Source organism: Polypterus senegalus, chromosome 10, assembly GCF_016835505.1.
Source record: "Polypterus senegalus isolate Bchr_013 chromosome 10, ASM1683550v1, whole genome shotgun sequence".
NCBI lineage: Eukaryota > Metazoa > Chordata > Cladistia > Polypteriformes > Polypteridae > Polypterus > Polypterus senegalus.
The window spans coordinates 117,012,870-117,038,648 of NC_053163.1; the positions used below are offsets into that span (position 1 = coordinate 117,012,870).

General features: G+C 37.5%; 1 protein-coding gene across 3 annotated transcripts in view; it reads left to right on the plus strand.

Moving 5' to 3' along the window:
- amot (angiomotin) overlaps positions 1 to 25,464 on the plus strand; it is a 123,699-nt gene extending 98,235 nt beyond the window's left edge. For all 3 annotated transcript variants that reach the window (XM_039766403.1, XM_039766406.1, XM_039766404.1), the window contains exons 5-12: positions 663 to 755; positions 3,936 to 4,081; positions 6,412 to 6,561; positions 10,084 to 10,274; positions 13,816 to 13,938; positions 15,876 to 16,105; positions 20,160 to 20,390; positions 21,762 to 25,464. In XM_039766403.1, coding sequence (XP_039622337.1) covers positions 663 to 755; positions 3,936 to 4,081; positions 6,412 to 6,561; positions 10,084 to 10,274; positions 13,816 to 13,938; positions 15,876 to 16,105; positions 20,160 to 20,390; positions 21,762 to 21,862 — 1,265 coding nt within the window. In that variant the 3' untranslated portion in view covers positions 21,863 to 25,464. The remainder of the gene's footprint in view (positions 1 to 662; positions 756 to 3,935; positions 4,082 to 6,411; positions 6,562 to 10,083; positions 10,275 to 13,815; positions 13,939 to 15,875; positions 16,106 to 20,159; positions 20,391 to 21,761) is intronic.
- The last annotated feature ends 315 nt before the right edge of the window (positions 25,465 to 25,779 follow it).

Here is a 25,779-nt window from a genome sequence, read left to right on the forward strand (position 1 = left end):
CATTTCTTAACCTACATACTGAGCAAAGCCAATATAACTTCAGGAAATACTGGCATCTACTGTGGATGCCATAATGTACAATAGCTTGTGGTATTACAGTAGTTCCATCCATCTTCTGATTCTCCCTGTTCAGGGGCATGAGTACCCAGAAGCTCTCCCAGCAGCATTAAGCACAAAGGAGGGACCATTCCTGGAAGGGATGCCATCCCAACATAGGGCACACTCTCATACTCAATCATAAAGGGCCAGTTTAGAGTTGTCAGTTAACATAACCAGCATGAGATGTTGAAATGTTTCTCAACAGGAGAGGAATTACAAATGCAGTGCGAGAATGTGGAAACTCCAGAAACAGTGACCGGTTTGAGTTTTGAACTCCACTTGTAAAAGCAGGAAGGCAGCCCCACATATTACTGCATCTCCATGCTGAAAACTATAGAAAATGAGAAAAACTAAACAGATGTAGTGTAGTGATACATGGCACTAGTATAAAAATGCAATGAGATATTTAAATTAAAATAGCAGAAGCCTTTCTTAGTTAAACTGTGCAGTAAAAGATCTTGCCACTTTGCAATATTAGGCTGATTCATTTTATTTGTTTCTTTTTACAACCAAATGCTATTTATTGCTTTTAGTTGACTTTATTATTCTCTTTAATACCATAGAACAAATGGAGAGTGCTAACAAACAGTTGGCAGCTAAAGAGTATGAAGGCTCTGAAGACAACCGGAAGACCATCTCACAACTCATCTCACAAAGTGAGTACTTTGGCCACTTTCTAAATTGGAATGCTGCCTAATAAAATGAGAGTTTTTGATCCTAATATGATTAGGTATTAGATGCATGTATTTGAATGGTAATGGTAAGGGTCTGCTTTGTCTAAAAAAAATGGCAAGGAGCAGAGACTGTATATAAGTTAATACTTTTGCTAACCACAATACAAAGCAACAGACAATATTTGTCCTCTATACAAGATGAGTTTAATTAAAGAATTCCCTTGTGTATTCATGCTTGAGCTAAAGATTCTTTGTTCAAGACACAGTCACCCTGTTAAATAACAGAAGTTTCTTAATATTTCCTTCAATAAATGCTCTGATTCTGTATCACAACAGCCTACTCTGTACAGTATTCCTTTCCAGCACTCATAATATTACAGTACTTGCATGGGTCAAATGTTTCTGCTGCCTGTTAACAATTAACACTCCTGCTAAAGAGTTGGCTGTCCTTGCAGAGTTGAGTTTGAGAAGACAATCCACACATCATGGAAAGTATGTTTACTGTAGCTAAGGTTTTCTTTAACGCTGCAAGCCTAAAAGTGATCTCGCTGTAACTCTCACATGATGATGTCATTGTGGTGTCTGCATTACTGCAGAAGGGTGGTGAAATATAAAAACGTTAAGCTGTGATGTTTCCTGAATTGAGATGCACGTATGCTTCAGAGGCAAAAGGCAGTATGATCTGCATGAATGAGAGCAAGCTTCTGAATTTACCTGGAACCTACTGTGTACTTTTCTGTTTCTGTAATAAGCAGTATATTCTGGAAAAATGCTCCAGTTTCCCATAATTCTGAAAACAGACAATCATAAAACATTCACTCACATGCTCTGAGTATCCTTATTTGGAGGTTGTAAATTGTTATCTAGGAAGAAGCAACAAGAACTCCATAATTCAGGGCTCTTCTGCTTCTGCAAGGGGGATTTCCAAGACCGGGATGTCTGCCATAATATCTGTAATCTGAGAAGCCTCTCAAAATCTGGTCCTCGTGGGTAACAGGCAATTCTGGTTTTTATTCCTATGAAAACGCTCCATTACCTAACTCTAAGTGTAGTGTGTGTTTTCCTTTGCCTTTTTAAACATTCAGATTCAAGCAAAGTGCCCGATTCAACAACATCGTCATAAATATTTTCTCATTTTTCCAAGTGTAATATTGTCATAGATAATCACTCTTGAAGGATTAAAAGAAACAAAGAGTCACAATGACCTTCTAAAAGTTCTGTTTAAAACCTCTCATTTCCACATGACTGAGTTTTCTTGTACACATAGTCCACCTTATTACTACCACTCTGGTAAGAAAAGCCCACTGCAGGCTTCATTTTAAAAATGGCTGTGCAAGTTCACAACAAGCCCTCCACAATAGTATCACATGCTCAGACAGGATGACCGCATGAAACTTTCAAAAACCTGTACTTCTAAAATACTGTCCATTTTTGTTGTTAAAGTTATGATATCTTGCATTGTATGTGAGACGGTCATAGTGGTAGAAAAAATCTTCAAAAACGAGGCTTTGTACAAATGATATTGAAAGTAAATATTTATGTTCATGAGTCACCATGAACTTAATGTCACCATTTGTTTTGTGTTTTGAAGGTGATATTCAACAGGATGTTTGATTTCATTAAAGCACTTCTCATTATTCCACTCTGTGTAATGTTCTTAAGAATTTTACAACGTACTTGAGTCAGTAGACTGTCATCAAAATAGTCACTGGCGAGAACTTTTAAAGATGTTTTTATTATGAAGGTAGTGCAGTAGTTAGTAATGCTGCCGTGTCACTGGTCTGGAATTCATTTCTGGGCTTGGCCAAGTTTATTTGCTATCCCTGTGTTTACCTGGTTTTCTGTGAGTACGCCGGTTTATTTTTTTTTATAATTATTGTTTCTTTTTCACACTACAAAGACCTTAAGTTAGCTAACTGTCCACCTGTGTCCTGGATCAGGTGGCAATGCATCCCATCCAGACTTAGTGCCTGCTTTGATGGCAGATTAGGCTCTAGATCCAGGTAACACTGTAATAGAAAGTGAAGGTAAAGAAAGCAAATTGATGAAATTGCATTATATTTGTTACACATACAAACAGCGAAGGAGTTTAGTGCTTTTTGTACTAGGCTTTTATATATACAGTGCAGTTATCAGAGATACTTAGGGCAACAGTTCTTCAGGAGTGACAATTGAAGCTGTAATCTTGTGCTTTGCAATCCATCTTTTTACCTGGCTGCACTGTCTGCTTCAAGTGGAAAAAGCTTTTCTTAAATGTGTTTGAGTTCCAAATCCCTGTGTTAGACAATTTGCACAGACTTTAGTAGCTGACTGGAAGATACACTGGCAGCCCAGAGCATCTCACCTGCATATATCGGGCACTGCATTGGTATGATTTGCCCCACCAGCTTTCCTACACAAAGTATTCTTCTTGACTCTGGTTGCCTTCATGTTTGTTGAGTGCATATTGAATATTCTAATTCTAGAGGTTTTAAATATTCTGAAGCAAAGATGTAAATTGTGTACCTTATTAGTTGCAGGCTAAAACTGAAATGCATTTAAATGCCACCTAAAATTCCTCATTTGTAACTGTGGTAAAAAGCTAATTTTTCATTAAACTCATATGCATTAGTCATTCAAATTATTGTTGCAGATAGGCAAAGCAATAGATTAACTCCCCCTTTCTCATTGTTCATGGACTGTTATTTCAAGGTTCCTGCCTGAGAGAGTAAGCATGCTAATATGTGCTGATCAGTAAGGTTTGGGCAACATTTATGTTTTATCTTTTATTGTTTAAACTGTGTACTGTTGTAATAGACTATAACCTCTTGCTTTTCGATATCTCTCAGGTTAGAAATTTTAAGTTTTTAGTTGTGGGTGGCATTGATGTGTGGTAGTTAGCGTTGCAGCTTCTTAGATCCAGTGTCCTGGGTTTGAATCTCACATTTGATCATCGTCTATGTGCAATTTGCACATTCTCCCTATATCGGCTTCACTTTCCTTCAGTTTTCCTCCCACATAATTGAAGGTGTGCAGATTGTCCCCAATGTGAGAGTGAGTATGGGTCTATGCATGAATGGCTCCTGCGATGGACAGCCGCCAAAGCTGCTAGGATAGGCTCCAGCCCTCCTGACCATGAATTGGATTAAGTTCATTTGAGAATGTTATGCTGTTTATTTGCAGATAAAGAAAATCTAAGAGAAAAGGAGAAACTGGAGATTGAAGTAAATGCACTTCGCTCCACCAATGAGGATCAGCGGAGACACATTGAAATCCGTGACCAGGCCTTAAATAATGCCCAAGCAAAGGTGGTCAAGCTTGAGGAAGAGGTAAGGGTGACACAGAAGGGCAGCTATTCATCTTTAAAAAGTAATTTGCATACCTTTTAAACTGTATTCACTGTTGTAATCATCTTGTTTCCTTTAGTGTACACAAATATTCAGAGTAGGACATTTCTTTTTTAAATACAGCTGTTAATCTAATTTCTTGTAGCTCAAAGTTCACTGACAAAAAAGATGTTGACTATTTTAAACACCTCAGGTGGTGGTCAGTCAGAATAATTACAATACCATTTTGTTTTCTGAAGCTGGCAGCCTTTACTCCCCCTCTCGGTATTTGGCTGCTAGAGAAACCTATGCCAAGTCTGCTTTCTTAAACCAATGTCAAATTTCATGGAGCACATACATCACCAACAACTTTGACCTGTTAGATCTCGTACAGTTCAACTTTTGAAGAGGTCATTCTGTGCTACTGTAGCAAGTGCTCCTTGGTTGGGAAAAACCTTGCTTTGTATTGGATCACATTGCTTAAGTTTGAGTTCAGGTTGTTTCTATACAAAGTAGGTGCAAATTCTTTCTTTTTGATGTTTTTCACCAGCATCCTGTGACCTCTAGGGTTCATTTGTCTTGACTTACAGGTTCTTGTAAAGCTGCGCTCTTTAATACCTACATTTACTAACATTTTCATACGTCTGTCCAAAAACTCCATCCAGCCATGCTGACATTTTTAATTCTGAGTGCTTACTCTCAGGCTATAAAGAGAACTTCCCATAATCCATGATCACAGCTCCAAGTCTTCTGAGCTCTTAGAAGTTTTTCCCTGTGCCTTCTCTGCACACTTGAATCTGTACTGACTCCATTAGTTTTGAGTTACCAATACTTTGTTATATTATTAATTTATCATGCAGTCCTAGGCCTAACAGTAAACCTAAGCCTTTTTTCCTCATCCTTAGAAAACTATTGTTGTCGCCTATTAATTTTGTACTTACATTTCAGACACTCATTGTTTGTATATTGAATTTTTTTGTCTGTCACCTTGGGAAAAGGATCCTGCTTAGATAATAATTAATAATGGTAATTTAAGGGTGCCCTGTCTCTTCCATGAAATTATAAGTATTAGTTTATGCAAAAGAAATATGCCTTTAGCTTAGTTGGTTTTCCAACCTGGTTTCAGTGGGAAAGTGAGAATCATGTGTGTTTACATGCACATACCGTGAAAAGGCGAATTACCTGGTTAAGACAGAAACCTGGTTTCATAAAAGCCTGTGTTCACATGCGCAACTCCACCTATGAAGTTCTTTCTTGGGAAACTGCTCTTATGTTATTAAACTGTGCAAAAAACAGTTAAACATCTTCATCAGGTGCTATGAGTGCACAAACAGGCAAGGAGCCCGTGTCTCCTGAACAGTGTGAAGAACATTACTTTCAAAAGTAACCTAGTTTCTTTACTCATTTCTTGCAAAAAAAGTAATTAAATATGTTACATATAAAATGTAATGTGTAAACAGTGCATCACTTTTGCATTACCTTTTCTTCTTTTGCATGAAATACTGCACATTTGACTGATAAGCATTTGTCATTAAATCATAAGCTCGTATATGAACCTTCATGAAACTGACCAGAAACACAGCCGGACATGACAGTTGTCTTTTGCTTTATAAATACATTCAGCCCTTCCTGTGCCGTGAAGTAAATTGCATTCATCCTCTTTTTACATCTCAGATGATATGTGGTATGAACACTGGCTGCTCCATCAGTCAATTGCACTTTCTGTGCCGGTGGAAGGTTGCTGGTTCAAATCTTATAAATGCCAGAAGTGACACTACTCCATTGGGCCTTTGAGCAAGGCCTTTAACCTGCAATTGCTCCGTCCGGGGTATGATGTTAATCTGCATCTAGCACTACAAGCAGGTCCTCCAACCTACAGGAAAAAACTTGGGTGGTGGCAGGTTTGGCACTCCAGCCATTGTAAAGAACCTCACGCTGTTCCAGTGTGGTGCTGAGGTGTCCCAATCATGATAGTTCGTTGTGTGCTGGATGTGGCAACACGCTATCAGCGCATGCTCCCAACCTCTCATTCTTCCACTCAATATCTACAGCACAGCCTCAATTTTAGTCCCACTGGAAAACTTTACAGTTGTTGCAATTTTTTTTTAATTATTAAATAAAGTTATCTAGGCTTATTAGGGGAAAGTCCTACAGCTACAAAAGTTACAGTAAGTAGGTATACTGCATATTGACATCTAAGAAATTTACTGTTACAGCAGTTCCTTCAAGAAATAAGGATTGAATTATTTTCTGTCTATGTAATCCAGAAACAGCTTGGTAATAAAAAAAAAGCAATAATGCAAAATATTTTTATTCTAAATTATTTTTTGCAGCTAAAAAAGAAGCAGGTCTACGTTGAGAAAGTAGAAAAGATGCAGCAGGCCTTGGCGCAGTTGCAAGCGGCCTGTGAGAAGAGAGAGCAGCTTGAGCACCGTCTAAGGACTCGCCTAGAGAGAGAGCTGGAGAGTCTGCGCCTGCAGCAGGTACAAAGTATAAAACGGCAAGCTGCTGCATGAAAGGAATTAAAAGCATTCAGAAACCAGCTTGTCAACAAGTCAGCATTTGCTAGTTTTGTTTTTCTGCTAGTTATCTTTCAGTTGTCTTCCTTTCCTCACTAAATAAGCTCTCTTATTAGCCTATGAAAAGCTTTTATTTGTCTGTCTTGCATGAAAAAGTGTTAGAAACTAGTTATTCCAGGAACCATTTAGGTAATTTTGTTTCTAAATCATTATGAAAGATAACAGCTTCACAATTAACCCTCCCAGAGATATTACCACCTAGTTGTATGGTAACTAGCTGATTTAGCATCAGTGCTGTATGTTGAAGTACCACGTTTTTATAAAATATTATTTCTTGTTATGTGCATCCACAATAGAAGAGTTGTAATACAACCATCACACACACTTTGCCATAACTAAAAGGTGTAAGATGAGTCCAACCAAAACTACAATCAATCCAGTAAAACACAAACAGGGTTAAGATTCCTTGTTTTTGAACAACACCAAAATCTCCCCCAATGCAGAAGGTGCCTTTTATATTTTATTTCCTCATATTGATTTAAACAGCAGGTATTAAACCGAAAAGCTGGTTGGAGACCAGTAGATGTATTTTAGAATTAAATTAATTATTAAAAAATTAATTAATAATTAATTCTTAAGAAGCTCCATGGTGTTCCACACAAAGGAAATTACTTTATGTGATGTAAATCTAAAAAAATGTATCATTTTGATATTGAGTTATAGAAGGTGTATTAGGATTCAAAGAGTTGAGTAAGGTCAGCCATGTATGAAATCACAATGATTTTATCACTAAAAAGCCTAATCCTATTTGGTATTACTCCAAACGTGTGTGTAAGAAAATTTGGATTGACTATAAATTGTTTACCTGATAGATACACAAATATATTATACGACTTCTACATAGAGAGAATCTCAGACATAATGACTGTAGTTGCAGGATCCTGTCATCTTGAGAATGTAAGATTACATGTCTAGGAATTACAGGGGTGACAGGTCCTTAGCTCTCCGAAGTATTGCAAGCATGTCACATTTCAGTGGCCAATTGACAACACTGTCTGACAACAGCTGTAGCTGTATGAATTTTTATGGGTATGGTGAGTTCAACTGCAGGTTCCACTCATTTTTTTTTGTTCTGCTGCAATACTAAAAACACAAGATGTTGGACAGACAAGTCGCAGTTCTGATTCTATAGTCCAAAACGCCTGTTTTCCTTTCTCATTTTGGCTACATTACATGCCTTGTACTTCCAGCTGGGTGCTCATTGGTTTTCAGTTCTTGCACATACGGAGGCCTAACCCCACAACTTAAGACAAAGTCCCAAACCAGTCTGACCGAGTCGCTGGGTCTGTCAGTCTACACAATGGGCGTCACAGGAGTGTGCGTGACTGCTCTGACCCAGTACGATTATGTAAATGAAGTCTACACTGCTAGTCCAGTCTGTTCTACTGAAAATTGCTGAAAAACTAATGTCGTGTAATGGGTTTTCAGACACTTTATTCTTCTGAAAGTTTCCTGTTTTGTCCCACATGGCTGGCTGTACGGCACCATTTATTTCAAAGGGGCTTTTGTGCAATACTCTTCAGTGAAGGTATACCATTTGTTTTATATTTGAAACTAGGAATAATTTCCAAAACTGACATCCATGATAGTTCTAATATTGAGGTCACTATTTTATTAAGAGCATCTTGTTTAAGAAATCTTAGTATTTGTAAAGTTGTAAGTAATATAGCTATTGAAATAGACTAGTCCTGTGCTGTAATTAGTAGCAGGTCGGTCAGTGATTCGGCTTTGCTCTTTTTAAAGTCCTCCCTCATCTCCTTTTTTAATTACATTGAGCTGCAGCAGTAGGCAAACCGTTCCACTGGGCCTCTGTATTCCTTCTGTCTTCCACATGAACATCCCATGATCACACATTTATCTGAAAACTCTTGAATGTTTTACTTATATAAATAAAAGAAGTGGTTAGGTGAGAGAGTCCAACTTTGCTCCTGAATAAGTTTTTGGTAATCTTTTATTTCTGTTTATCATTGAATAAAATTGATATACTGTACTCTATCCTGTTAGGATCAGCACCAGAGAACAATGTTTGTTGGGTTTAATTTTGTTATAAATATCAGTCATTTTATTATTCTCTTTACATCCCTTTTTATAAAAAAAATAGGTGATATATAAACTTGAAGCTAAAGTCTGAATTCTTGAACATGCATGTTTAAAGAAATACTCCACCCAAAGATATATTTTTTCTATGTTATCCAATGTGGTTTGTAGTGATGGCCAAGAAAAAAAAAATTTAATGTTTTTCTGGAGTAAGGACATGACAAAGTTTGTGATAGAAGGGGACCCAATGGTGACCAAAGGAGTTGTGCTTTTGAAATTAAGATGGGACTTTTGACCAATGAATGAGGGTAGAGTGGGGTCTTTCTTTTCAAAATTCAAAGGATGTGTTTTGCACGTAATGATTGTTTAACTGGATGACGTGACATTTGGATTATTTAATATGAGTGACATGAGATTTTTCCATGGACGTTTTTGATATTGTTTGCCGTTGTCCAGTGTTGCTCACCATTGGCTTCTGTTCTATCAGATATTTTATGTCCTTTATCCACAGAAACACTACATTAATTAATCTACAAACTAGATCATCTGTATTAATGTGTTAAAAAAATATATTCCTTTTTTGGTGGAGTATTCCTTTAAGGTAGAAATCCTATATTTAAATCAGGTTTCTTATTTTGTGTATGCCAAGATTTGTTTTTAAAAACTATAAAACTCCACCATATCAACACCCATTTCCAGTATTTAAGTTGACTCCTTGCTCCAGCACACCTACTGGTTTTCCCATTAATTTCGACTGTGTGCTGTTTTAAATGTCAAATATGTTGGCATTAACTGTGGTGAAGAATTTTTCTTTATGAAACTGTTATCAGTCTCTCTGACCTAATTGTCTGAGCCTTCATCACATGTAGCTCTCAAGAAAAAATATGGGTGCCCCCAACTGTGTAGGTCACAGGGAAGAGACTAATTCACTTTCCCTGCTGGTTAAACTGTTTACAATGAAATCAAAGCATAACAGCAACCAGGAATGCTGGAACACATTAATGTCCTCTAAACTCAACTGTATTAGCAAATGTTGCTGCTGAATTTTAAACTAGACATTTTTTTGGACTCCATAGACACTTAAAAATCCAATCAAGCTAATGAGTTCACTTAACAGTATGGCACAACCTTAGATGATGAGCTTAGTTAGAATGAATAACTTGAGCAGCATATAATTATATTAAAAAAGCCAAGGCTAAAAACACACTGGCTGACTTGGTTTTGTCCCAATGGTTTCTTGAAAGTCAAGTCACAAAGCATTGTTTTACTTTTTACTTATACGGTAGGTCAATACAAAGTCATAGGTCTGTTTTTATGTACTGAATTTGTCACTGCTGCCATTTTTCAGGCATAAATATTAAACTCTCTTTATCTTCCTGTCTTCCACAGCGGCAAGGCACAACTCAAAACAGCAACAATTCAGAGTACAATGCTGCTGCTCTGATGGAACACTTGCGTGAAAAGGAAGAACGCATTCTGGCACTTGAAGCTGACATGACAAAATGGGAGCAAAAGTACCTGGAGGAAAGCGTCATGCGGCAGTTTGCTTTGGACGCTGCTGCAACCGCTGCTACGCAAAGGTACATTGCAAAAGTCAGATAACATGATTAATGATAACATTAATCCCTTGGGATTAATAAAGTATCTATCTATCTATCTATCTATCTATCTATCTATCTATCTATCTATCTATCTATCTATCTATTATATGCTGAAGTCTCTATCCATTCTCTGAAGTGCATTTCTTCCCAGAACATCCATTTACTACTTCCTGTTTGTTGGTATTTACGCTTCAATTTCTGTTACCTAAATTTAAGCTTGTAAGTTTTTCTATCAAAAGTAAATCTGTGCCCATCAATCTGGTTCTAAATGTGCTATCTTGATAGAAATGCAAAATGCATTGTTATTATTATTATTATTTAGTAAGGTGTTTAGCAACATTAAAAATTAATACAATGCCTGATTGTTTGTGGTTTGCTGCTAAACTTGGAGAGCAGTAGTCTAGCTAGCTTCTGAACTACAGTAGATGATCAACTGGAAATATAAAATTAGTTAGCTGATGTAATTTTATGATAGAGCTATAGATATGCAGGAGGAGATTAGAGGGACTGGAAACATGAGTCATCCCAAGATGCTTTGTGAAGAGGTGTGTAACCATTAATAGACAGGCGGTGCAGATGGTCTTGCAAAACTCATTCCACAGCTCAGGATCCTGACTAAGAAGTAGTGTAGATTTGTAGTGTGTCTGGAAAGGCAAGGCAAGGCACAGTTAATTATGCAGGCATAAGAAAAACAAAGGCCTCCTGGTGGAACATACAATGGCAGGAGGTAGTAAGGAACACAGCTTTCCATGGCCTGAACAAGAACATTGAATTTGATTTTAGCAGCAGTTGAACACGGAGGAGGTAGTTTTTTTTTTCCCAGCCTATTGAGATCACAAGTCTTATCTCGTGTTTCCAGCTAATTCAGTGTATCTCATCCACAAGTGCATGCTGATTTTTCTTTTTGATGTGGTCAACAATATCATTTTTTTTATTTATGTATTTTCATACCAGATGGTGTCTTCACAAACTACTAGCTCAACAACACACTGGTCATAATTTACAGTTTCCAAAGCTGCAGCCTTGGTGTTAGCCTCTGAATTCCCTTGAGAAAGTGGGATTTTTCAGAGAGTTCTTGAATAAAGACAACCAGCCTGCTGGTGTGCATCTCATGTAAAATTGTGCTTCTTGCAAGGCACACTACTATTCTTAACTGATTTCCTCTGCTAGCAATGTAATATATTTGCTGAAACGCACAAGGTTTACATATACCATTGATTTTTGAGATCTTCCACAGAAGCCTCTGTACAAGAGGGATTTAAAAGACTAAATTTGATGTCAGAATTGCATTTCTTTTTTGTCATGTTTTTGACTTCTATAAATGTGCATTAGAATTTTTCCATTTGGAATCTATAGAAATGACCTTGCACTGATCGCCTCCCCAAGTCACATGTCAGGGTGCAATGGGAACATATTTTGCCCTCAATTATTCATTGTTTGGTCTACTCCATGTATCATTGTGTGCAGTATATACAGTATATCTCAGATTCCTGGCAGGTCAGTATAAATCAGGCAGCAACAAGTTATCAGAGTAGTTGGCATCTGTATAAGTCAGTAGCAGAGTTTTGTAGATAATATTATATCATACAGGAATCCATTGTAGTCAGGCTGGTGGACGGGTCATGTAGTGGTACTGTGTGTGCTACACTTGGTCAGTGCCAAAACTCCAGCAGTAGCATTTGAACTTGTTGTAGTCTCTCAACAAATAAAGTGCAGTAATCGGATGAAAAAGTAATAGGGGCAGTGGCAGGATTAGGCAGGATGAAAGTTCCATAGGTGGTAGTGAAACATCTCTGCTATAAAAATGTGTTTTTTCAAAACTCTGATTTCTAATTAGCAACCCATTAAGGCTATGTGACAATAATCAATTGGAAAGGTTTATGGGCTTAAAGAGGTAGAGAGAAGGTGTCAAGCATGATTAAATTAAAACTCTGTTTATGCTCAATGTAGGATATTAACATCCATACATTGATGTCACTGAGGTACGCAGTGACTTTGTATGTGTTTGCTACACACCTAGGAGTGAATTTCCTTTACAGATGAGTGATAACTGTATCCATCTGGAATATGAATTCATGCTAGAGAGAGACTCTAACACAAGTGGATGAAGGATTGATCCTTGAAACAGCCATCTGCACCCAGATAAAATACCATGAAGGCAGAAAGTTTCACTTTAAGCAAAAGTCAAACACTAAAATCTGCTGCATTACTAGCCCTTCCTTCCAGTTTTGACCCCTGCATACCAGGTTCAATGGCTTGGCCACTTCCCCACCACACTAAGCTCTTTGTTATCTCCCATCTCTCTCTTTATACCCCTTGTCATTCTTCATCCTGCCAGTCAACTATTTCTTCATAATAGTTCAATAGTTTAATAGACAAAGCCCCAGAATCACTTCATGGTTCAGGAATGGCCATCAGTTTCCACTAGGACCTTCAGGCTGGAACCGTTTGTAGCATCCCTGCATTCCTAAGCCTTCCTTCTCTTCCAACGCACCTTACTGGATGTTTTCCCAGCCAGACAGGGCAAGTAGAAATGCATTCTGGAATAGCCCATTGCAGTAAGACCAGCTTAATTTTTCAGGTCATCAAAGAAAGCAGTGAAGTAATAGAATTTCAGCCCACTAGTTCTGCCTCTATACTTTCACAAATACACAAAAGATGTCTCAGTGTCCGATTAACATCAAAGTCCAGAATGGAAAGTTTCATATTATTGGCTGAGAATTAGGTACTGAATTAGAGTGTAAGGTTTGAGACCGGAAAACATTCACAATAGGGAGCTCAGTGGAGCCAGAAGTTTCTAAACAGGAATAACTTCTTCAAACTTTAGTGCAGCAGAAGCAGAACCAAATAGATAAGATGAATTTTGTGTATGGAATGGAGTAATAGCAGCAGAACAAGACTTGAGAAAGGGGCTTGGGAATGATTTCCAAGAACAGATGGTCTTTCTGGAATGAAAGAGATCATAGGCAGCACATATACAGAAACAAGTGAGAAGGTGGCAAGAAGTGGAAGAGAACCAAGGAGTGAATTTAAGTTTGAATTCAAGCGTAAAATATACACCATAAATTAAAAAGATCACAAATAATAACTATGGACCATCAAATTAAAAGCAAAATTATGAGCTTGTGTGCCTAAAGGTCAGTTCAGTTGGGTGAGCATGCGCTGGTACAGTTCTCCAAAGTGACACACTACTGAAGGAGTCCAGTCTTCATCTCAGGTCACTAACAGATAATATTCATTCATCTGGTTTCGTAAGTGGTCTCTTAAGTTGCCCTTGAACTTGATTTAATCATGGAGATCCATTGCCTGCTTTCTAACTTTAGAATGTGTCAAACATTCTTCCATAGATTCTTCTCATCCCACCCATAATTTCATATTCTGTTAATTAAGCAGTTCTTGTCAGCAGTTAGTCTGATTATTCCCTGCTACTGTTAATTATATTAAAGATACGGTATGCTGATGAATTGTTATTGCCACATTTTAGAATAATATTTGGGCACCATATTTTCTTTTTCATAAGGGACACCACTGGAATCAGTCACTCCCCGACCAGCAGCTATGACACATCAGTGGAGGCGCGCATTCAGAGGGAAGAGGAGGAGATCCTGATTGCTAACCGAAGATGTTTGGACATGGAGGGCAGGTAAAAACACTCACAGCTCAACTGGTCTGAACATCCTGTCACTGACATATGAGCAGGAAGATTTGGACATGTTGGCCACTTCATAAAATGTCCCTTTTTCATTATGTCAGTATAACTTTTAAATTTTAATGTTCCCAGTAAATGTAAACAGCAAAAAATAAATGAAGTCCTTACTCTTTGTGCTTGTGTGTAAAGGTAAAGTTTATAAACAGTTTATTCTTTGCCTTAGAGTTTGAGCACTGGACATTGTTGTTTATAAATCATTCAGTGCCTTCTGGGCTTTTGTGCAGCTTTATGATCTTTCCATTGCATTTCATCTTTGTCTTGTATAATTTAGGTTTCCCAGTGTACATATCTTGTATCTAGCCAGGCTGTTGTGCTTGGCCGAAATAGCCCATGATAGACAGATGCCAGGTTAAATAATCTCTTTTGAGTATTGGCAGAATGCAGTCCACACTTGAAATAAATGTACTTTCTTGCTACATTTATCATGTGGTTGGCTCATTTTTCAATATGTCCAGTAATATTTCACTGTTTCCTCATAGGCAGCATGTTTAGAATATGGCCTTAAGTCACTGAAATATTATAGCTAGCTTAAGACTTGAAATCATTTATGCAGACGATTTCTGCGAAAGGCGCACTGTGAGGTCTTGGCCGGAATATATTTGGATGTGTTGCAGATACCACACTGGAAAATTGTTGCACATTCTTACTTGTGTTATTGTCTTTTTAGGAGGTTTTTTATTTTTCTTTTAAAGTTCACACTGTTTTATATTTCTCCTTCAATAATACTACAACTGTAAATAAACTGAGGCATAATGACATCCAGGTGTTGAGTTATTATGAGTGGACACTACAGATAATAGGTAGTGGTGTTTGCCAAAGTCACCCAATGCAACAATCTTCTTTGTAAAGTTATAAGGAGCATTTTAACGTTGAGCATTTCTGATTTTTGTTATTTAGCAGACACTAGTTTAAGTACTGTATGTGCTCCTGGTATTCTAATATTTAAAGCTGATGCTGTGTATAGATAATCCCATTTAATGCTTTAAAAAAATTGTGCAGCTTTGAACAATTTGGTGAATACTTGAAGGTGTTAGGTAGACAGACATTTGGTGCACGTATGTTACTTTTTGTTAACCTTTTTTACTGCTGATGATTGTCTTACAGATTCAAAGATAGATTTGACTGCAGAAGTTATATTACTAAACATGAGTCTGCCTTTATGGCAGTCAAATGATCTGTTAAAATAATGATGTAATGTAATCTTCACATGAAGTTTTGCACTTCTGCAACAGTCCATTAGTTCTTTTCTTCAGTGCCAAATATTCATCATGCCTTGTTACAAACCATTGTTTTTGTTGTTTTATATTTTAGTGTTACTTTTTCTTTTCTGCTCTCTTGGAGCTAGATTTCTGCATAGAGGTACTTGCGTCCATAAGTATTTTTTTAGGTTTGTGATAGGGACTGTCAGGGATTTTGACACTATATGCTCTTTCCTTGTCTTGTGTTTTTGCAGCATTTGTTCTGTCAGAAAAATCTGATAACATTCGTTCTGCCACAATCAGACCACCAAATTATAAGAGAAGAGATGAGAGAAGAAGAAATTAACTAAACAGTGTTTCTTAACAGAATTTTAACTCTTGGCATAGCAGTACATTTTGTGTACAAAAGTTTTATTTTGTCCAGCAGGCATGAAGTAAAGATAACTGGCATTATTTTTTTTTTTAAATTTCAATTTAAGAAACAATCTGCAATATTGTGCTATTGAGATTGCTTCACTCCTTTGTTGAAATGCATGATATGAGTCATGTTTACCAATACTGTTGCTGTTTAATATTTAGCATGGCTGAGAAAGGTCATATTCATATAAAAAAACATAATATACAGAATTTGTGAATTTGCAGAATAGTGATTGATACTTTTTTCCATCCCAGAATAAAAAATCTTCATGCCCAAATAATTGAGAAAGATGCCATGATAAAAGTTCTTCAGCAGAGATCAAGGAAAGAACCTAGCAAAACAGAGCCATCTTCCATGAGGCCGTCCAAATCTCTGATGTCTATTGCCAATGCTGGCTCTGGTCTGCTCTCCAGTTCCCTTGCTATGAGCAGCAGCCCAATTGCAGAGGAAAGAAAGGAAGACAAAAGCTGGAAAGGAAGCCTGGGTGAGTTTCTGAGATAGCTGCTGGCTTCTACTCTTATTTATCTTTGCTGCATAATTTGCTAATGTGTCTTTTATTAGTGTGGACATTTCTATATGTCAGAGGTCCTGGAATGATTGATGCTTTCTTTCTAACCTGTTTCTTCAATTGCATCTCAGAAATGAGTAATAATTTGGCATTAGTTTCTCTTTGAAGTTTACAGCTATGAGTATTGTTTTCACCTGCTTCACATTACAAATCTATTCAGTGTCCATATTTTTCCATGTTTTAGGGTAGTTTCTTGTTAAGATTTTGAATTGATTAATTTCTTTTCCATAGCCAGCCATAAGGATAAATGTTGTATAGGGTTAACTTCACCTTTGTTTTGTGTTTATTTCTACATTATAATAAATGTAACAAATGTAATTGATTAATGCAACATCATATTTATGAGTAATCAACCTTAATCTAATGTAACAGTTACTAAACATCAATTAAACATTTTTGAAAGGCCAATGCCACTTTGTTCCAAAAAGGTGATCTGTAACTGAGCATTTTGGTTTCACATTTTGAGCAGATTAAAATAAAAGGCTGTACAGAGGGATTCCTTCGTTCAGGTTTAGGCCTGTTTCGTGTGTCTCATCTCTTGCAGTGGTCTTGTTGTCTACCAGATTGTTATTCAGATCTTTGTCAGTGTTGTCGGACTCCGCAGAATCAGACTACACATTACTGCTAATGCAAAAATAGTGGCTGTTTCTTGACTGTCTGTAAAGTCGTTCATTAGTCTCATCCACGGAATTTATGTCTTGTACAAATCTTCATGTGATCTTCAATACAATATCAATTCAAGAAAAGCTTTAGATTTTGGAAAGGTAGTATGAGAGGTACTAAAGTGTGTACCATTATGCCAGAATATAAGAAGGGGTGGCCAGCTCTAATCCTGGAGAACCACAGTGACTACAGGTTTTCATTCTAACTATTTTTCTTAATTAGTGACCAGTTTTTGCTTCTAATTAACTTAATATAATTTATTTGCTATTTAAGACTCAGGCCCTTTAAATCAGGGCTGAGCAATATCAGTACTGGAGGCCTGCAGGTTCAGGTTTTGTTCCAACCCAATTGCTTCACGAGAAATCATCCATTGCTGATGAAGCACTTATTGCTCAAGTGACATTTTCCTGCTTCATTTTAGTTATCTCGATTGTTAAGATTTTGAACCCTTAATTGCCTATTTCAGTTTTAGACTGTTGCATTTGTTGTTTTAGCTGCTCCTTATTAGCAATAATATAAAAAATGACAAAGAAACCAGTAGTTCTACATCTAGCTTGTTTCCATATCCACCCGTGTGTATTCATCATTTGCAATTTGGTTTAAGTACTCAGAAGTAAACTGAAGAGAAGGTGAAGAATTAAAAATTGCTTATCCATTTTAGGCTTCAGATCACTTGGATGATACATGTATCATTAGAAAGGAAAACATCTATGATTTAAGAATGAACTGACATGGTAGAGTTAAAACACTAACAAGCCATAACATTAAATAAGATCTGTTATTGGAGAGGATTGACTTCTAATGAAAATACTTGGAACAAAAACCTGGAGCCATGGTCATGAATGACGGGAAAGATACCAGATCGGATTTTAGTGGGAGTTTAGCAAGGCCTTTGTTCTGAATCTGAAGATATTTATGACAGTAATGGTTGGAATGGCCTAGGAACTGTTATTGGAACCATTGTATTCTGGTGACTTTGTAGCAACAGCAAAAAATGCAGAACAAGTAGGTAAGTACGGGTGAAGTAATATGAACTCTGTAGGCATGGAGGTAAATGAACAAAAGAACAAGGTTGTAGTTGGGGGCAGGAGACTTAATAGTCCTTGCAACCACCTCTCCAAGGTATATGAAGTCAAAATGTTAGGAAAAACTCTCTTAGAGGCATGCATCAAAGATTTAAACTTAAATCGTGCTGCTAAAGGGAGCCACCTAATGAGAAGAGTGACATGCACCTGTCTTAATTGGCTGAATACATGACGGGCTGTTGCAATTTAAACCACTTGGAGTGGCTTTATAGCAAATGTGAGTCCTCCTGCTAGTAGTGTGTTGCAGTAATTTAGTAGCAAGTTGCAGATATTATACAGAGTGAATCTGCATGAACGGGTGACACTTGAAATGTAGTCAAAGAAAGATAGCTACTCATCAATTACAATCAGTGACAATGAGCCAAGTTGTACAGAAATGGGGAGTTGAACATACTGGCTGGTTGGGATAACAAGAAGATCCATCTTATCCAGTTTGAGCTGTAGATTATGGTCCTTCATCCAGACTAAAATATCTATAAGACATGCAGAGACTGTAGCTGATACCGTGTTAGCCTCAGGAGGGAACAACAGGTACAGCTGCTTATTGTCAGCATAGCACTGATAAGCGAAACCATGAGCCTAGAGAGAGATGAGAGTAGAGGACCCAGCAGTGATTCTCAAGGCACCCCTGTGCATGTCTGATGCACCCTTGACATCTCTCCTTGCTAGGACACATGGTGGGATCTTCCTTAGATTAGGACTTGAACCATCTGAGAAATGTACTGGTTGTGCCAGAGTTAGTGAGGGTAGCAAGAAGGGTCTCATGGTTGACTGTATCCAAGGCAAAGGAGAGATCTAGAAGGATCAGGACTGAGTAGCTAACCATAGCTGGTCGACCACAGTCGGTGTAGAGCTGTCTCTATAGAATGGTTCTTTTTGAAGCCGGACTGGTAGTAATCAAGCAATGTGGTCTGTCCAAAGAAACTAGAGACCTGGTTAGACATAGCATGTTCAAGTGTTTTGGAAAGAAAAGGAAGGAGAGACGGGCCTGTAATTGCTAACTTATAATTGATCAAGTGTTCGTTTTTTGAGAAATGGTGCTATCAGAGCATGTATGAATATGATAGGAAAATACCTGAGCTGAAGGAGATGTTAATGTTATATGTTATTACAGAAATTAGTGAGGGAGAGACAGCCTGAAGGAGATATGAGGAGAATGGGTCAACTGAAGAGATAGTGGGGAGAGAATGTTGGGTGATGCTTGGAAGGAGGCATAATGACTGACTGCAGTGATGAGAGCTGACTACTGATAGCCGCCACCCTTTCCTGGAAAGTCATCAGCTGTCAATGTGATTTGGAGGAGTATTATGAAAGGAGATGAAAGCAGAAAAGGGAGGTCGAACTTGTGGAAGTTCTTGAGCAAACCTGAAGGGCAATAAATAACAATGCTAATTGGATAGGGGGCAGTAATTGCATGGTATTCATACTGTAGTTACCTACAGTACCCCCTTGTGAATCTCCATTTCTGTGAGTGTCCCCAGTTGGAGACACCTTTGAGTGGCAAAAGCTATAATAAAGTCCACTTTGTTGACTGCAGACTGGCAGTTCCACAAGCCAAAGGAGAAGAAGGTGTCTGAAGAAGTGGGTTAATGAATTAGATTAAGATTGTCAGTATTTCTCCTTGTCCTGCTAAAGTGCTGAAAGAAATGTCTAGTGTTAACAACAAGAATGTATTGTAGACATAAGCATAAATTAATTAACTACAGAAAGTTACACAGTAAAATAGCCTTAATAACTTAGCACAAGTAACTATAGCAATGTATGAGTAACAAATCACAAAATAAACCAAACTGTAAACACTTCCCACTCTTGAACAGACTCCCAGAAACCCAGGTGTTATTCACCTAGTAACTCGCCTTTATGCAAATTATATGAATTGTTCATGGGAGAAAGATATGGTGTGAACTGCTGTAGACATAGGTGGATATTCTTGAAAGGGCTGATGAGTAGATAATTCAAGATATAATGAAGATAAGAGGGAATGAGGCCAAAAGGCCATCCAAGGCAAGATATTGATGTGACTAGTGCACGAGGAGAATCCTACACTGAAGGATTCCAAAGACAGCAGAAAATACAGAATGGGAATTTGGTCAACCCAAATAATGTCTGTTATTGTTGTTATTTCACATTATTTATATTAATATTAACTCTTTTAAACATTTTACAACAAACAAAGAATTAATGCTACATATATTTTATATTTTTGTTTGAATCTTTTATAGGTATTTTGCTTGGGACAGAATACCGGGCTGAATCCCTTTGCAATGAGTCTATTTCTTCATCTCCATCTCCTGTCTTGCCCTCCACACCTATGCCGTCTACACATTCTAAAACTGGCAGCCGGGACAGCAGCACTCAGACAGATAAGAACAGTGACCAGATCAAGAACTCTGTCAGCACTCTGCTACCTGTGCAGGGAAAATTATCCATGGCCAGCAACACCTGCACTCCAGGTAATAAACATGAGGGCTATGTTTGTTCAAAGTCACAGTGGTTTAAATCATCCCGCTAGCGAGGGTGAGCATGTTAACATACAAATGGCAAAGCACCCCGATGTGTGGCTTTTGAGGAGATGCCTTAAGCCATTCTTTCCAATAACAGCCTCATGCATGTGTTTTTGTTATTGTGCTAGTGGGAGCCAGTGGTTTTTGAGATGCTGTAGTGCAGCATTCTATTTACTACGTTCCTTTTTTTAAACTTATTTTTATTAAAATAAAAAGAGATTTTTTTTTTCTTTGAATTTGTAGGCTACTTTACCTGAATCTAAAAATTTCCAATATGGTTTTCCCATTTTTAATAGAAATTTAAGAAGCATCATTTAACAAGCATTGTTCGTCATGGTAATGAATTAAAGTTTTTTACCATTTTTCCCTCTTGATTTATTTTGTAATTTTTTGACAATTTAAGACATTACTTCTAATGACCACAAAGGTGGTAGATTTGTTATCATGGTCGTTCTTTACTTATTGTCACTTTCTGGAATCAATTGGGTGATTAAACTCCATGTAAGTAAACCTAAAATGAAAAACTGACTGAAAGGAATACAATTAAAGTTGATAAAGGGTCACCAACGATGAAACTCCTGGGTCCCTAAGGGCAGAGTCTGAGACCTACCACTGTGATGGTGTCCCTAGATTTCCAAAGACCTATTTCTCTTATGTAAACTTTTGTAACTTGTTTTTCCTTTTCTGGGACCACTGCCATCTTCAGAGGTGCAGACTGCGAATTATTGTAACTGATCAGTACTGGGTGATTCAGCATTGACCAAGCAAAAGCAGCCCTGTATCTCCCACAGTGCATTTCATAAGAGTGTGTGTTTTTACATTTAAACACACACTCGCTATGTTATGTAAATAGTATACAGTAAAATGACCTTGGACATGTGGCTGAGGGGAATGGAGTAATGGAAAATTCTATAACGTTTCACTGTTCTGTATTAGAGTGGCAGAGTTTTGTAGTACCTAGTGCTGTGCCTCACAGCTTCAGTAGCCTTGGGTTTGAATCCTGGCCTTGTCACTGTTTGTGTGGAGATTGCATATTCTCTTCATGTCTGCATGGATTTCTCACAAATAAAAAAGGATGTGCATACCAAGTCAAACGGTGACTGTAAACTAGCCTAATTTTTCAGAATGTGTGTATTTACATGAATATGACTTGTGATGATCTGGCTGCCCATCCCTGATTTGTCCCTGTGTTGCCCCCAAGTAATGCTAGGCTAGGCTTTGGACCCGAACATGACTCTATAAAGTTGGCAAATGTATGCACTGGAAATGGATATTCCACTTTACCATAACTAACTCCATGTGAACTATTTCCCTCTGCAGATGGATTATCACTATCGCACAGTGGAACCCTAGACAGGAAGGCCCCCATCTCGCCGGCTGGACCGGACCTTGACAATGATATGGTTGAAATTCTCATATAAATCATTAGTCTCTGACTGTGTTCAGATTTTCTTTGGAAAGAGACTGAATATGAAAATGTTTTGTAGTCAAAAGAAATGTGTATTAATTCATAAAGCCCTAACTGAGATGAAGGATTTTTGAACTCCAGCCTCTTGAAACCTCTGGAAGGTGCATCACATGAGGGTATGTTTAAATGCACTATGCTGAACGCATTATTTGTTCACAGGACCTTAATGGGGATGTAGAGACGCCTGTAATCTACTGTATCAATCCTGTAGCAAGCGGCTTCATGTAGGATCTTATACAGGCTGTTGTGGGCACTACATTACCCACTGGACCAAAACACTTAAAACCTTGATTTCATTTTTGCACTACTTTCTATCAAGTGTACATTCTAATTTACAAATATTTTTCTTCTGAAACCTAGATACATAGGGCACTACATCAGAAGCACAACTCCAATTTATTTTCTTTTCTTTAGTCTGTGACATTACTTTTGAGTTTTCACACTACTTTTTTTTTTTTTTTTTTTTGTTAAATAAGTTTTACGATTTTTTTGTTTGTTTTTCCCCATGCATAAATGCTCACACAAGCCTTGTAAGTGCATGTGTCTGGGAAAGCCACATATTTGATTCTTATTTTGTTATCAGTTTGTCTGATTGTTTATATCTTCCTTCCTTTTGGCACTCCGATCTGAGTGAAGTCTATGCCTTGACCCCCCACCTCCACTTCTGTTTCAGGTCTGAAATTGAGATGGCATGTAACTTTATTTTTTGACATCGAAACTCTTTAATTTATGACCATCTGGATTAAATATTCAGACTACAGGTTGTGTGACTCATCCATGGCCACCAATAAATATTCTTGAGAATGTCAAAGTAAGCTGCCTTTGAGATTTAAGAACCTGGACTGCATCCCCCACCACATTGTCAACGTGTCTCCAGATACTATGGTGTGTATAACCCCTGAATTTTCAGGTCATCTCTCATGCTACTCTATCTGAGAATTATCAGCTCTGCGCAAATCCCTGAATTAGTCCAGAGCATTAATCATGGCTGCTGCCTCTCTTGTGCTTGTGCATTATAGACAGAGGTGACTCCTCTTAGTTAGGACATATTTTTATACTGATTAAAATATCTCCAAATAAAAAAAAATAATAATAAGTCTATCTATTGAACATGGGGATCATATAAACTTATTTGTGTACATTTTTTTTCTTGCTTGCCTTGCTTTAGTGCCATTAATGTGTCATCTTACATGAATGATCATTGCACATAAACAGAACACCACATATTAGAATGTAACATGCAAAGTATACAGAATGTATTCAAGCAAACAGTAGAACCTGCTAGCATTTTCATTATAGGACCAACTTTAATGTACTCAGCACTTGAAAGATTGAGTTATTTATTCCTTTGTAGTTTGTTAAACTAGCACTCTGTTTGTATAGCTCCTTGTGATATTTTCTAAAATAGTTTGAGTGTCTTCCAAGTCTTTTTTTTTTTTGGCTAAGAACTGCCATTTGAAACCAATATGAAATGTCAGACAAAGAGGAGCAAGTATAGTGTTGTGGAGGAATGAACCATAGGAATTAGGTGTTCTACATGGAACATCCAGTCAATCAGGGAGAAAACAATTTTGGGAAAACTTGGGAACTAGCAGGAGATGGTCAATTATAGTTTTGTACTTGTTTAATTATTGGAATTAACTAAACCGACACAGTGTCAGTAACAACACAGTCGCAACAAAGCAATCATGGTTCAGCTTTCTACTTTCACCATTTTCTATTTTACTTGTACTCCATTGTTTCCCTCCTCCTCCCCTTCTTGTTATTGCTCTATGATGTATTCATATCGTTGACCTTTACTAGGCAGCTAGATCATCGAGATGAAGCAGTATTAACCTAGTGGAGCTAAAAAATAGTAAAGAAACAATGGGAGCTCCAAACCTATTGAGACTACCTGGTGGTCCAGACATTGTTCTGCTTTCAAATTTGGTTTACTTTAAACCTAATTCTCAGGTGACTCGAGTGTAGTGCTCCACCTGGACAACATGTAAGGCACATGAAGTGGAATAAACAAATCTGTCATGCTGAAGCACCTCTGACCTAAGCACTTTGGGGTTCCACTTCTAGTCTGTTTGCCATTGCTTGCATCCATCCATTTTCTGAACACCTTTATTAAGGTCAGCGTCATGGAACAGTAAATATATTTTATGCATGGTTTTCAGAAGGTTGCCTTGCCTCCTCACAACCACTTGGGTCCTGATTTTATCCCCTGCTGGGAGGCTTTCTGTACTCTGAGCTCTCCATGTGGTTGTTTAGGGTCTCCTCAGGGTGACGGCTGTGCAAATCAGTGCTGGGTCTGTGTGTGTGTCTTCAAGCACCAAGCAATGGACAGGCACCCCATGCTGGACCGCCTCCTACCTTAGGTACATTCACAAGCCGGTTCAGGTTGGGAAGGTGGAAGAAAGGGCTTGTGTATAATTAGTGTTCCATAAAGCAGAAAATGTTATACTATTTTAATGGAAAATAATTACAAGTTCCTTCAGCAGTAGAAGTTGTGTTGTACAAATATACTTAATTTATTACTCTTTAGGTATTATTCTGCTTTCATGTATGATTATTTTAAATGTATGTATTTTTTTAAAGGTCACTTCTTTATGCCCCATTAAAGTGTTGCAGCGTGGCACATTGGTTAGGCTTTGGACTTCAGACCCTGAGGTTATGGGTTCAAATCCTGCCACGGACACTCTGCGACCCTGAGCAAGTCATATCACCCGTCTTTGCTCCAATTGGAAAAAGAAAAGAAATGCAACAAATTGTATCTCAAAAGTTGAAAGGCGCTTTGGATAAAGAGTCAGCCAAACCAATTAATATAAATATAAAGTGTAGTGTTTCTAGTGGAACAATCACAAGGTGCTCACTTGCTGCTTGTGTGTCATTCAGTGTGTTAGAACTGACATGTTTTGTGTGTTGGATAATAAAAGAATAAAAAGCACTAAACTGTTATTGAGGTGCCAGTCAAGAGCGGGCGCTCTGGAGTCTTTGGTGTGAGCAAGCAATGTGTCTGTCAAGATGTCAAAAGAAATGTAACAATTCAATATGTAGGATTATTATAGAAGTATAGTTCAACCTTTTGTGGAACTAATGTAGTAATTTTGTTTTACCAATGATACAAAATATATTCAAATTTGTATTTTGTTATTATATATTTGTTAAAGAAAAAATTGCTGCTTTGTAAAATGTATTAAAAAAGCCTAGTCTAGTTGTTACTGTATTTAGTATGCTAGTTTTGATATTCTGTAGCGAACCTTTTTTGTTTTTTAACATAACATTGGGTTCATCTCATATTGAATTTCTCAAAAGGCCTGATTGTATTTTTAAACTGTATTTATACCTCTTTATCCTTCAAAGATCCATTGAATTGTTTTTTATATTTAAGAGTTGCTTTGTTTAAACCTTAGAATCTTTACATACATTTCACTAAAACGCTGTAAGATCTATAAAGGTGGTTTACCTGAAATGTGCATCCAATGTATACAAGTGTGTACGTCCATGTCTCTTGTGGGGCACTTTGAACGACGCAGATAAAACACGTAATAAAAGGGTAGCTGGAGGTAAGAACCGGGTCTGGAGTGTTCTGTGCAGTAATCTTATTTAGAGATCTCCTCTCTTACATTACATGAACTAATGAGCTCTGAACCTTTTGAAACTACAATTATTGGTGCTTAATTTTATGAACCATGAGAAATCACTCATCAGTCTATAATCAAACACACGTCATCCTATTTGGGGTTGAGAGAGGCCAAAGCTTCCTCCAGGTCGTTGAGCACCATGCCACCATAAAGCACACCTATATCATTGTAGCCATCTTGCAGTGGTCAATTAGGCTAACATTTTATGAGGTGCTGGTGATTTGAAAAAAAAAATGCAGGT